This window comes from Pterocles gutturalis, unplaced genomic scaffold, assembly GCF_000699245.1.
Source record: "Pterocles gutturalis isolate BGI_N339 unplaced genomic scaffold, ASM69924v1 scaffold42273, whole genome shotgun sequence".
Lineage (NCBI taxonomy): Eukaryota > Metazoa > Chordata > Aves > Pterocliformes > Pteroclidae > Pterocles > Pterocles gutturalis.
This window is the reverse complement of record NW_010119519.1, coordinates 4,397-18,165: the sequence shown is the minus strand read 5'-3', so window position 1 is coordinate 18,165 and position 13,769 is coordinate 4,397. Positions and strand designations below refer to the sequence as shown.

The window sequence follows — 13,769 nt, the reverse complement described above, 5'->3', positions numbered from 1 at the left end:
ACTCCCAGTGCATCAGGTGGAAAGTACACAAATCAGTCTCTGCTGGACAGTGAAGTAATGCGTTGGTCTGGAGCATCCCGGTCCCCAGAGCGGAGCACGTGGGTGCCAGCTCTGAGAAGAGCAGGGTGGCATGGGCTTCCCTCTACACCTCGGCCAGCCCGGCTGGGGCTGCCCCGCTGTCCTGGCCCCAGGGCACGCTCTGCCGCAGACGGGACCCTCACTGCCGCGGGGAGGGCAAGGGTACCCCACATCCAGTTTGAGGTGTCACCACCTTGAAGCGTCTTCTGCACAAGAGCCAACTGGAGCTACTCTCTGGAGCCTGAACACTTCTTATTTTTCTGAGCATGGGCATCTACACACTTTTAAAATTTTACCACCAAAGGGGAAGAACATGTTCCTCATCTCATAGGCTTCTTCTAACTTGGACCTTAACTAAAGGTTTTGGTCCTTTTATAGAGGCAGAGGTTCACAGACACAGGAAAAAGGAGAGAAAACAACTGACCTAAATCCAATTTTTAGAGATACATCCCATTGATGAGGTAATCAGACTCTTCAGATGTAATGGGTCGTGCTTTTTTAAGCTTCTGTTTCACTAAACGCAGTCTGCAAGCAACCATAAGCAGCAGTAAAGCAGTGATGGCCAAGCCTAAGGCTAAGGGTAACACAGCACCTACAACAAGGTTAAGAGAAATTACATTTTATTTAATAAGTGAGAAATTGGTGGGGAAACCTGAAATTTTTCTTTAGAAATACAGCTAGTCTATCACTTAGGTGCTAATATTTGGAGCAATTAATGCTGAGAAACTAAACTGAATGATCATACAAGTTAGGAACAGTTCAGAATATGGAAGTACATCATTCCATTCTTGACTATAGTACCTGGATCTATTGCACCTGACTGAAAAGCTAACATAATTCAAAATGAATTCACATGGTGGGTCTTACCTGTTTCTGGGACTGGATGACCACCTCCAAGCTGGTTTCTCTTTGGCACAATTATGCCATTCCCACTTCTGTCACCTGTTCTTTTCCCTGAGGAACTGCTATCTGCACAAAGTCAAGCAGGATAAATGAATACTGCAGTTCAGTGACTCAGGAAGTCTTATCCACAGGACGTTAAAATTAATTACTGTGAAAGCGCTAAAACTTAGGAAGAAAAAAAAAAGCAGTTTAAGAGCTTCTGGCTCCTATTGTATAACTTGAATTTTTGAAATAATGTGAAACTAAAGCTAAAATGTAAATTCAATTTTGCATCACAAATCACAATGCATCTCAACCAAACCCAAGCGTGTAATTTTCCACTGAAAAAAAAAAAAGGTGGTTACAAATTCTCTTACAAACTTCTGTAACGAGGCATAGACCAATCTGAGCTAAAACATTACTAAAGTAGTTATACATAGGTGAAAATGAGGCCATTTCAAGTTACATTGATCTACACCTTTGGAACTTGTAAAGCGGGAAATGCACAGGTTGGCTACACAAACTCCCTTAATTTTGCCTGTTACCTGACACATACAGATGCAGAACTTACGTACTTGGAATACATGAAAACATACGGGGAAAACATTTAAAAGAGGATGCCTTGGAGTCGCTTCAGCTTTGCGTAGTGCAGAAGATACGGCAGAGCATTGTAAGTACACAAGAAGAGACAACGTGTAGTTTGCTGCCAAGAAGCGTTCATCTTGAGAGTGCCGGCAGCTGCTGTTTTGCTTCACAGGAGCAAAGAGTAACTCAGCTGGGACTCCCTCCTCCTGCCCTCCCACAAAAGCCCTACACCAATAGCTATGGGGACACTTTGTGCAAGAGTGACAGCTTAATCCACTAACACACCCTTGTGAAAATCAGAAATATGCCCATGTTTTTAAATGCAATGACTATACTTGGTTTTTACTGAAAATATTGAAGGGCACTTTGCGCTGTGATGTATTTGCTGGCAGCCCTCAGAACTGTGACGATGCCAATGGAAACATGCTATGCTACAAGATCTGTAAAGCATGAATGTGAAACGCTGTAATTGGCATGGCATAGAGTGGTGGGCGTTAAGGAAGTGTTCAAGTCAATTAGCTTGGGACGTGCACCACGCACACCTCCCACCCACCGCCACCAGCTCTGCAGTGCTGCAGCACGCATCCCTGTCAGTGGCAGCAGCAAATACACGACCATTCATTGCAGCTTAAATTGTTTCATCGACCCTGGCATGAGGCTAGTGCTAACGTCCCCACTGTAAGGCACGACACAGCCTCCCAAGCTCTTGTCTTCCCCCCCCTGCCATTACGGCTCGGGGTGCATAAACACTACCTGCACCTGCTGGGAAATGCCTTAGGAACACGCTGCAGCCCTCCTTCTCATTCGGGGGTCTTTAAGTTATTCTAGCATGTAAAGGGAACTTAAGGAAATCTAAGGGTAATCTGTACGAGCTTTAAGGTACCCGTATGGTATCAGAGCTGTGCAAAATAACCTGAATGCAACTGAGACCAAAACCAGCAGCTGTCTTCTGCTTCTGTCTTCCCCAAATGAGATTAAATGAAGATACGTCTTTATTTTGGAAATACCCCGAAGACATCGGCTCTTCTTAGAGTTGCTGCAGCCTATACGACAAGGCTGGAGTTGAATGTCTGTTTTATATATTTGTTTCCCTGCTATTTGAGTAAAGGGAATAATTAAGTCAACTGCTTGTAAAGACATTTGGCAAATATATCTCAACATGGAGAGAAGTTTAGCAGGAAAATTTTGGAGGGGTAGAAGAATAACAGAATCTTTTCAATAAAGCTTGTAGAGTTTTGTTAATATCTTATCTGTTATCAACTAGAAAACAAAGAGATTTCCCAAAACAGGCTGAGGAGCCTGACATAAAGCATGTTTTGGAGGTTTTGTTTGTTTTCACTTTCTCTTCATTTTCTAGTCCGTGCTCAGGAAATTGCAGTTTATAGCCCCTTACAGTTACCCTAAACTAGAGATCTAGGTTATGGCTACTGCTGTTGATGCCTCCACAGCAAAAACATGACTAAGGCCTGGGCACTCAGTCAGACGCTGTAATCCCAGCCCTGAGCAGCACTGCACAACAGCTGGCACGGGCAGCCCGGGGAGAGGCAGAGACCCCGTGCCAGGGGAATGCAAAGCTGTTACGGTGATTTATACACTTGAGTTGGCTATGCTGGGGAGTGCAAATCTTCAGCTGCTTGTGAATTCAACCTGTCTGCACAACCGTGGCGGCTAGACTGGCTACTGCTGAAACCAGCCCATGGATCACTCCAGCGTGCTTTGCTGCAACTGTATTCTGGTATATTCATTTACAAGTGCAGCAGTGTGAGAATGTGCAGCTGGGCTTGAGAGCTTCCCTGGAAAAGGGACGCCAGGGCACTCTGGGGACAGCCATGCAGCAGTGCTGTGCTGGCCTTTGGAGGAGCCGCAGTCTGGGCTACTTCACTCTGCAGATACGACTGCAAAAGGAAAGGGCTCCTTCATTGACATCAAATGCCTCTTCCTGCATCCACTCCCAACTACAGAAGAAAATGTTTGGCCTTCCAGCTTGGGCAGAAGTAAATAATGAGTCTGTTGCAGAAGACTTCATGCCCTGAGTGCCTGAGAGGTTATCCATTGTCAACAATTAACGACTTTTAGGTTTTTTTGCCTTTTTTTTTTTTACCCCCTCTTTACTGTGAACAGATCCCCTGCCAGGTCAGGTAGAAGTTTTAAGCAGTCCTTCCCTTGGACTTGCACATTTTCACATTTTCACACTAAAGCCCAAATCCTTAAATATCTTGTATCAAGTCAGAGAGAAACATGGGGAGTAAAGAAAGCAGGTTAAGGGAAACTGGGAAGAGAGAAGCTAGGAGAAAATGGATTCTGGGACAAATTTCCCCTCATGGGCAGAAAGCTCATACTCCTGCTGCAAGGAACTACCCCACATCCCAAAATAGTACAGCTTAGCCTAGCTCCCTTTAAAATAGAGAAAAGATAAATATGGTGGTCCTTGACAAGGAGGTCCCTTTATGGGACACCCTTACTAGTTTCTCAGAGATGAAAGCTGCCCATGGGAGCAGAAGGGACCTGTCTTTATTGGTACTGTAACCACCACTGTAATAAAGACAAATGTAAAAAAGAAAACAAAGCAACTCCCCAGTCCTGCAACATCTTGGGAAAAACTTCTGTTTTTTAAAAGTCAGCTGAAAGCTCAACAGAATGTGCCACATGCTGTCTCTGGTAGGTAAATTACCCTTAATATTAACACCTTCTCTTGCTCTGCCTTGCAGGCACTGGATCTAAGAGCATGTTTGCCTTCCTGGCTTTTGGTCATTTCCATGACAATCTGCAAACGCCAACTAAGAAGTACAACAAATGTAGCCCTGAATGGAGCGCTCTCAAGTGGAAAGCTGGAACCTGTGCTGCTGCTGTAGAACCATATCCCTTCATATGTATCTTAAGTAGGCAGCTTTTCACCATGTTGACGTTAAAATAATGAAAGCTTATTTTTGAAATTTATTTGTAATAGTATATCAGGAGCCTGGATGCTTGCAAAGTCAACAAGCAAGATTATGATCTTGGTCCAACAAAGACCTTTACAGTGTGACTTGGAAGCACAGGTTTTGCCTTGGCACTGTCTCAGGGGACAGTCCATGCCAGAAGAGAATTTCTGCCAGTGGAATTGCTGATCTTTAGAGGCTGCTGGTATGATTTCTGTTCAGTGCTGCTTACCTCTCCTCAAAAATGGGTCTAGCAATTATTGCCCTCCTGAACACTTTTCCAGGTGGGCTTCAGGGAGCTGCTTCAGTGTTTCTGTGTCTCTCATTTTTGTAGCACCTAATTATTAGATTTGGTCTGTGACCTCGAGATGGCAGCATGTTGTGGTGTTTGGTGCTAGCCAGGGTCAAAACCAAAACCAGACACAGTGATGGAGAGAGATCTAATTAATGGCTCTGGGTGTATTTTTAGGAATAAGTCAGATGCCTGTCTCCTCAGCTCCATACAGACTTTGGTGCTTGCCAGTGGGGCAGGACTTGAACCCCTCTGGACCTCTGGGAGTCATCAACGTATAGCAATGTGACTCCTATGGAGGTCAAGTGTCTACATGAGAAGGCAGCAACTCAGCAGATTTTGGCAGTTGTCCTTTGGACCCAGGTACCTAGCACCTCTTCATGTCCCACCACATGCACCCTCTCTGGAGGGTTTGCTGCCTTTTTAGTTAAAAATATTGGGCTCCTGGGTCAGGAAGGACTGGGTCCTTCTGTTCTACAAGGAAATCCTTAAGTATCATTTAACTGAAATTAAATTCTGACTCAGCCTTATCAAAAGAGCAATATTAAAACCACAGGAATTTAAACCAGACATGGTCAGCTGAAAATATTGCCTGTTTAAAAGTAAAAATATTACAACAGCTTCTGGTGGTACACTAATCACTGAAGCCCCATCACGTTTTTTTTAGTTTTATAATGTTTTTTTTCTTCTATTGTCTACTGCTGTGCAAAAGGCTACCTTGAGAGCAAAAACGGTGCAAGTCACTGTGCAGTGAGTAAACACAGAAAATGACTATGCAAAAGTGCCATGCTTTAGAGGCACTTCCAATTATAACCTCTGATTACAGGTTACTGAAGTTAGTGACCTCAATTCTGGTTTTACTTCTGGATTCCCAAGCCCAATGGTTTTTGAGACTTAGCAGCTGACTTTCCATTGGAGCCTGCAATGCCCTTTGGCAATTCGATGTCTAGTTTGGGTGGCCCTGCATCAGGTGTCACTCAGGACTATGCAAGTGAGAAGGGTCTGGGACAGACTTCAGAATTTTAAGTCATTCCAATAAGGAGCACCAAGGTCATCTACACTGCCAGAAAAGGGGGAAACATTTGAGAGAGGATTTTGCTATCAGTTCCTACACATTCACCGAGGCAGTGTATTCTTTTCCTAGCATTTCTACATTTTAACTTTCTTTTTGCACCAGACTTGACTTTATAAAGCAACACCTAGTTGTAACTTAATTATTACAAGCTTCTTTTGTATTTTGTACATTTGCAAATTTTTACTCTTAGCCAGGCACCAAACTACAATTTAATAAAATTTAAGGGACAAGACATTTTCTTTCTTTAAAGAGAGTGATTTATTGAAACTGATTTCTTTCAGTTCTTACCTGGCACAAATCCACTGATTTGTTTCTTTGGTCCCTGAGAAAGCGATTGGTTAGACATGTCTGCATCCACTGAGAGAACTGGTTGATTTCTGGCAGTGGCTTTCAGGGTGTCTTCTGCAGAGAAGTTTTCATCTGTGTTTTCTGTCAGTCCTACAGTCCTTTGCTGGGTAGTGCCAAGAGCTGCATGTGTTACTGTCTTCCGTCCCGGGCTGACTGTGTTAACAGAAACAAAAATCACAGTTTTTACACAGAATTGAAGGGAATGGGAGTGTTCTGATGGAAGACACTGGGCTATGGGCCTGGAGGCAGGCTAAACAAGTTAATCAGGTTCAGACACACGACAAAATGTGAGTTCCAGATACACAGCAAGTTAACAATTGCCCGCTGTCAGTTCTTAAGGAAGAGTACACATGTGAACCCTAAAGTGAAATGCAGCAACTGAAATATCAATGAAACAGTGGTTAGCCATCTGCCAAGTTACCTGCTGATGACTTTTGTGCATAGGCACATATTGAGGATGACTAACGAAAACGAACAAAGAGATGGTGAATCAACTGGTTCCCCTACGTGCTCACATGTCCAGTGTTTCAGATTCTTGCAAGGTGCATAACTGCACTTTGAAGCATACATCTGAGACACCCTTTCAGATCAAGACCAGGGTCCTTGTTTCCAGAGTCATCATGCAAGTAAAGAACTGATTTTTAAAGTGTTGAGAACTCTAACACAAAATCTGTTATTTGGGGACCTTTGACAGTTTTGATATGCTTTGAAGAAAAGGGAGTTTATTTCTGAGTATCTGCTCTACGCAGACATTAAACCTCCCCGTGTCCTATTTCCAGTGAAAGGCTCTATGGTGGATGCAAGCTGCTTGCTTACGGAGAGAGCAGCCACAGAAGGGGCATCATTTCCCTTTGGTCATTCGGGCTGCGGTTACTTTCACAATCTACACCCTGGCCCAGTGCACTTACGGTTCTGGCAGAAAGTTTCATCCGATCCATCAGGGCACTGTCTGACACCATCGCAAGCAAACGTGATGTCAATGCAGCAGCCATCATCACAGATGAACTGGTAGCGAGAGCAAACCCCAACACAGGCTGCGGAGAAACAGTTCCCAAATTACCAAAAGAGAAATCCAAGCAGTAAATACTGAGCCAGTGACTAAAATCTGCAGCACCAAGGAAAAAGCAAAACCACACTATGTCAAGAAGGATGACGAGCAAGGCAGAAAGTTGAAGAAAGGCCAGGCTCAGCTGTATGACACTCCATTGTCACAGAAGCTAATATAGCTAATAGCTGTTCCTGGCACCCTCATTGCTATTCTGTCAATCTCTTTACTACAGGAATACTCAACCTGGAGGCTGCTGCACCTTACGCCTTGTGCAGCACCTCTACAGCACTTTAAAATCTGCTGCCGTAAGCTGAAAGGAGATCTTCCCAGGCTTAGAAAACCCAGGACAGTCCTGAAAATAAATAAATGAAGTCTCTGTGGCTGTAACTACATCTCTCCAACATGTAATTCCTACTACATTCTGTATTTCTGACAACATGGACCATATGGGACCTTACATACGGACCATATGGGATCTTCTATGACATGTTTTCTGCAACCTAATTAAAATACTAAAAGAATGCACATCATTTATTTACATCACCATTTACTCCAATAGAGCACATGCCAGAGCAGGACTAAGCACAAGGTCTCACAAGTGACATTCACCAGAAAGAACTGACTGCTGCCTGTTTTAATATTTAAGATTGTTCTGGAAATGGAGAGTGTCCCTGGACATTTCATTTTTCATAATCAAAGCTTTCCTGAAACCCATTCTGACCTTGAAATTATCAAGCGGTTACATCCATGCTTCTGTCCTTCCAACAGCGGTGTAGTTCATTGCTTTGTTAAGCACTATCAAATTCTATGTTTGCTTAATGTTGTAATGGCAAATCGATTTGCATAAGCCAGTCACAGCCTTCGGTTGTTATCCCGCTATGTACCAAAAAGCTGAGCAATGTTAAGGAAAGTATGGCAGAACACAGGTGCCTGTTTAAAATCCTTAAAATCAGTTAGAAAATGTATCTCCTAAACTTCAGCACTAATAATAGCACCAGCCTTGCATGCATTAAGGCACCGTGGACTGGTTTAACTATAGCAGTAGCACTGGAATTGCAAACGGGACTTGGGGAATTAGAAGAAGAAAAAAGGCAGCAAATGCTCTACATGCTCCACCCAAAACGTGCCACAGATACCCACAGCAGCAAATAAATAAATGAATCAGCAAACCTCTCTGCCTGCTTTAGCTGAATTGAGTTAATGAATACAAGTCTATCATCCATTACTGTAACACAGGCATTATTAGACAGACTCATAACTGCATATTGCCACTGGGAATACCCTCTCATGCAGAGATACTGCACTGGTGCAGAGCAAAGCTTTTACTGGGTCAGCTGAACACAGTCATGATGCCAGTTCAACCTTTACTTTGTGCCACAGCACCAGATCCCTATTAGCAACTTGCTAATTACAACGTAACTAGAACTTATTACATTAAAGAGTGCAGAATTAACAGCCACTGAAATCTAACTTGCTTTCTACCCTTTATGTTTTTTACATGTTTCTTGAGCTAGGAGTTTTAAAATGATGGGTCAATTCCAGTTCCAATTTCCCCAGTAACATAAGGCTTTGATAACAAACATTACTCAGAAAAGCTTAAATGCATGAAAACAAGAAACCATCCCATCTTTTAGACTACAGATGCAGGCCAGTATTATTATTAGTTTGTGTGTCACACCTCCTATTAACTGCTTTTAACTGGGTCTTCTCAATAACACAAGCCCTGTCACGTTCCACGCACCATCCCAACGATACAATGAAGGGTTATGATGTGCCTGATACATACCGCGGCATTTCATTTTTCCAACCCTGCATGCTTATTGGCAATACAAAGCTGGACATTTAAATGCTTGAAAGCATTATTGCTTCAACAAATAAGTGATGCTTGCTTGCTTCCTCAGTTTGAAACAGCAATTCAAAACTGAAAGAGATGTCACTATGTAATGAGCCAGGGCAAAATAAAGCACTAGAACTGGAGAATAAGGTTTCTGCCTCCATCAAGATGCCTGCTCTGAATATCATACCCCAGCTGTCACACAGGTAACGGGTCCAGTCAATTTCTCACCTGCTGCAGAATGAACCATGGGCAAAACGGTCACAGAGACATTGTCAGAGCTCCTCTGACCTGCAGTGTCTGTCACAGTTAGCTGGAAAATATACGCGCCTTCCTGGATGTGAGAGAGTTTCAGTGTTCCTGGCTGTGGAATCTGATTAAAGAAACACAGTGAAAAATAATTAGTATAAAGGATCCATCCATAAACTTCTAGGAACAGGGAGCTCATTTCTGTACAACGCTTTTCACACAGGTTAAATACTTCTCTTCAGTCTAGCCGGCCCAATCAAGCACGTGTATCAACCTGTAATGCTTTGGTCTTTTTGTTTGCATGCATTTGCATCCAAATGCTTGACATTTATGTACGGTTTTTGGTGGTACACTCAGTTACCTGGAGCTGTGGATCTTAGCACTGGAGAATAAATGGAACCATAAATTTAACTCAATTTTCGGTAGTTAGTAATGTAATTTTAGAGGGTAGGCACTAAAATATTGTGTTCTTTACTGAGTCAGTCTTTAGACAATATACATGTATCCACAGAAGTTACTTTTGCTATACATTCATTTATAAGGTACTGATAGCATTGCATTATTAGTAAGACTGTCCATCTCTGTCCAGTATGACATTTAATGTAGTCACTTAGAACTTTTGCAAATTGCCAGAGTGAATTTTTTCATGCTTCATGATGAATGCCTTGCTCTGAACTGCACATAAGTTCATCTATAGTGAGCGATCTAAACGTGAGGTTTCAGAAGGCTATGTGAAAGAAAGAGATACACATAAGCCATTTAAATTGGATTAGTTAATTTAAAAATTAATAAGATAACTTATTTCATGATAATGTAAAACAGGTGCCAAGCTGGCATTATTAATACAATGGTGACTTAGAAAGAAGTTTGTATAAAATGCGTATGATATTTGTATGAAGTGCTGAACTTTTCTAACCTTGTGACAATTAACTAACTTCAGCTGCCTGAGAATTCAGTAACACATCCTTCAGTAACTACAAAGAAGCTCTGCAGGTTTATTGGACATGTACTGTATTTTTACAAATAAAGCACACAGGGTTATCTTATGAGTAACTGAAAGGTACATTAAAAGCCTCTGTGACTATCTTTCATATTATAGCAAATTTCAATAAAGATCTTCAGTTTTGCTTATTTAAAGTTGGTTTTCGTGCCTAAAAGAGAACAAGGATTTTCAATAAATACAATAATAGAGTCCTAGACCTAGCTTTATAGCAGGGTGTATTGATAAATTAATTTTTCTCATCTGGTAAGTGAATTTCCTAACTGAAGTTTCGTTCCTCTTCTATTTATCCAAATGCACTCAGTTATCTGATTTTGCTGTTGATTAGCTCCTGATGGACTATATGACACCTTAGAATTTTATTCTTTATTATGTTACAGAAATCAGTATGTTCTAAAAAACACCTGCTGCTGTTCACTGTGACTGCTGGGAAAGCAATTTACAACTCATGAGCCACGGAGTCCAACTGTGTCCTCAGTGCAGAGCCAGAGAAACACCACTGACTGCTGAATACGCTGCCACTCCTGCGGGTGACCTCTGCGCTTTCCTTTTCATCTCTCTCCTGCCCTGAAGATTGCTCGACTGTATCTGCTTTCTTACAAACTTTGGCTCAAACTAGACAGTAAATTTCCAGATAATCAGCATTTAAGAAGCCTAAGAATTGCCCACAAGTGTCACAGAACTGCACAGCTACAGCATGTGGGCAGCCATCTGAGAAGCAAATTATCTAAGACGCAATCATCAGTCACAATAGAAAAAAAAGTTTCCACTGGCTTCCTTCTCCAATATGGTAAGATCTCTCTATAGCAGTCCTTCCCCTTCCTGCATGTTCTATTTGTTCTTTGGTACATAAGTGCAGTGCAACAGCTGCCTTTTATCTTATTTAAACACAGCCCCATTCTCCCTGGTCGCTATGGATTCATGTACAGTTGTCTAAGAATAAATAATGTGAAATCCAGTAACTTCAGGATACCAACTAAAGCACTAAAGAGAGCAACTGAATATTGTAGAAACAATCACAATTATAAATTAATCTCTAAAAATTAAATTATCATGGGTAACTATTAGGGTACGTATCTCTGAAAGAAAACCCATTTGAAGCACAATGGAAAAGTATCTATCTAAATATAAACCTGGGTCAAGATTGTTTTCATTTATCAACTATAAAGAAATCACCAAGATTAATGTTAGTTTTGCAGGTTTAAATAAACATAAGACTGGTCTCTACTTTATGGAGTGACTCTGAGCAAACGTAAAAACATGAACTTTAAATCTTTTAATTAAATTCTATTTTTTGTGTTGCTCTAGGTATATTAATATGCCACAGATAAATTTAAAGAGTATTTGATTGCTATTTACAGCAAATTATGCTGCAAAGGGTCAGATTAACAACTCTTCAAAATAAAATGTTCATTTTATCCAGATGATATCTAACAACTATTTTTAAAGCTCCATTCAGGTCTTTTCTATGTATTATACTATTTGTACTCCTTAGGAAAGCCTTTAGACTTTTTAATTTTTTAAGCCAATAAAATAATAAATGAAGATAAACAAACTCACAGTGGTCTTTGACATGGTTTCAAATTGCTGTACAGCTGCAAGTGAACTGTCTGACTGTAGTCACCTTTCCACAGACGTGGATCTTGCAGTAGAAGATAAAACTTGCAAAAGTACGTAGCACTGGCTCAGCTAATACTTTTGAATACTCCTGCTGTGTTTTCTGCAAGGAGTATGGTTATAAAAAATGACTTGTGCATAAATTTCAGTACTATTCACCAGAGAAACCCAACTATCTTCTTAGGGCTCATCCAGCAGCGTATTTCCTAACCACGACACGGTGATTGTTTCAATTACGTACATGTTACCTACACTGCCCTCCAAGAGACTAAGGAATAACCAATTGCTCCGCTGAGTTTTTCTATGGATGACAATTTTCGGCTTCAATGCATTTAGCTAGCTCTTTATGTTAGGCAAAATGCCAGTTTGCTCCATCATTACAAATCTTGAGTAACTCTGCTGATGTTGGTCGTTTGTCCAGCTTGTCTTTGATGTTACTGAACCGAGTAGCCGTAAGCAGCAACTGTCAGGTACTGCTCACAGTGGCACTGGCACACACAGCCCCTTGGGTTTTGGACTGTTCCCGTTGCTCATCCTCTCCTGTTTAAACTCTTCCTATCCATTGGCAGCACCTCAGCAACAGCAAGGTGTATGCTTCACACTCTCTCCCCTTTAGCATGGCCCTCCTGCTCTAGGTGGAGTCTCTGCTAAGCCCTGAATCCTGTGGGCTGTGAACAGACTGTGAGTTGACTCTATGGGTTTGAGACATTTGTCCTTTCCTTTTCTGCTGCTCCTAGAGCATTCACAAAGAAGGGCAGGATGGAGGATCCCTCTCTTGACAGTTAAGTTGAAGCTGAAATCAAATTGCACAGAAGCACTGAAATTGCACAAATGCAATAAAACTGTTATCTTGATATCTTATAAGGTCTATATCCCGTGTTTCTTTGGAGTTTCTCCATAAGCATTGACAGAAGTCAATATATTGGTAAAAATATCGTATTATTTTTAGTAACTGAATTACTAAGGTGCCTCTAACCTGGATCACAGAAGCCAAAAAGCAAGTGCTGCGAACAAAAACAATGGCAACAGAGAGCAGAGCTGAAATACAGTATAGAGTATTACCATCTGCTAGTTTGCTGCTGGCTGTCTCATGCCATCCTGGATAGAGACAAACTGTATAAAACACCAGAAATAATCACTGGAGCAAACTCCCCCCAGACATGGTATAGTCCTCATTGCTGGAGGTTTTCAAGACGTGATTGAACAGATAAAATAACCTCATCTAGGCTCCTTGTCCCAAAAAATGTTGGACCAATTTATCTTCTGAGGTCCCTTCCAACCTGGGATGCTCTATATTTCTGTGAAATAAATGCTCAAGTTGTACAATCATCCTAATTTGGTGCCTTTTAGCCCTACTATTTGAATACATTAAATATTTTTAGCTCTACATTTAAAACTGTGCTATAACGAACACAACAATCTGCAAGCAACTGGCTGTGTGCGAGATTGCGTGTGTACCTTCATTTCCACCGAGGAGTCACCCTGCAGCAGGGTCCACTCGTACTGTACAATTCCACGGTCATCTGAACTTTCTCGGCCATCCAAAAGCACCCAGTCGACAGGTGACTGCAGCACAACATCTTGTCCCGCCTTGCACTGTGGAGGCTCGTCGTATTCTTCTTCAATAAAAAGAGAAGCTCAGTTATTTATCAGGGGAATCTGGGTGATTATTTATATAAAACGTTTTTTCTTGGCTAAGTTGTTGATTCACCACTGTGCAACTTCCAGGAAGACAGGACACGTTCATTAGAGCATGTTTTGTTAAGCGAAGGAGTATCTACTTAAATTTTAGATAACTCTTCCATATTCAGTGGTGTCTTCAGGAAACAACTGCTGCATTAGA

At 41.7% G+C, this 13,769-nt stretch overlaps 1 protein-coding gene across 1 annotated transcript; it reads right to left on the bottom strand.

Annotated features, from left to right (window-relative positions):
* Nucleotides 1–338: 338 nt before the first annotated feature.
* Nucleotides 339–13,545, bottom strand: LRP11 (low density lipoprotein receptor-related protein 11; the record flags this gene model as incomplete). The annotated part of the gene is made up of 6 exons (XM_010076593.1): nt 339–670; nt 946–1,047; nt 6,119–6,331; nt 7,087–7,212; nt 9,292–9,433; nt 13,385–13,545. Coding segments are annotated over 6 exons (899 nt in total), but the record flags the coding sequence as incomplete, so codon positions are not given.
* Between the last annotated feature and the right edge of the window lie 224 nt (nt 13,546–13,769).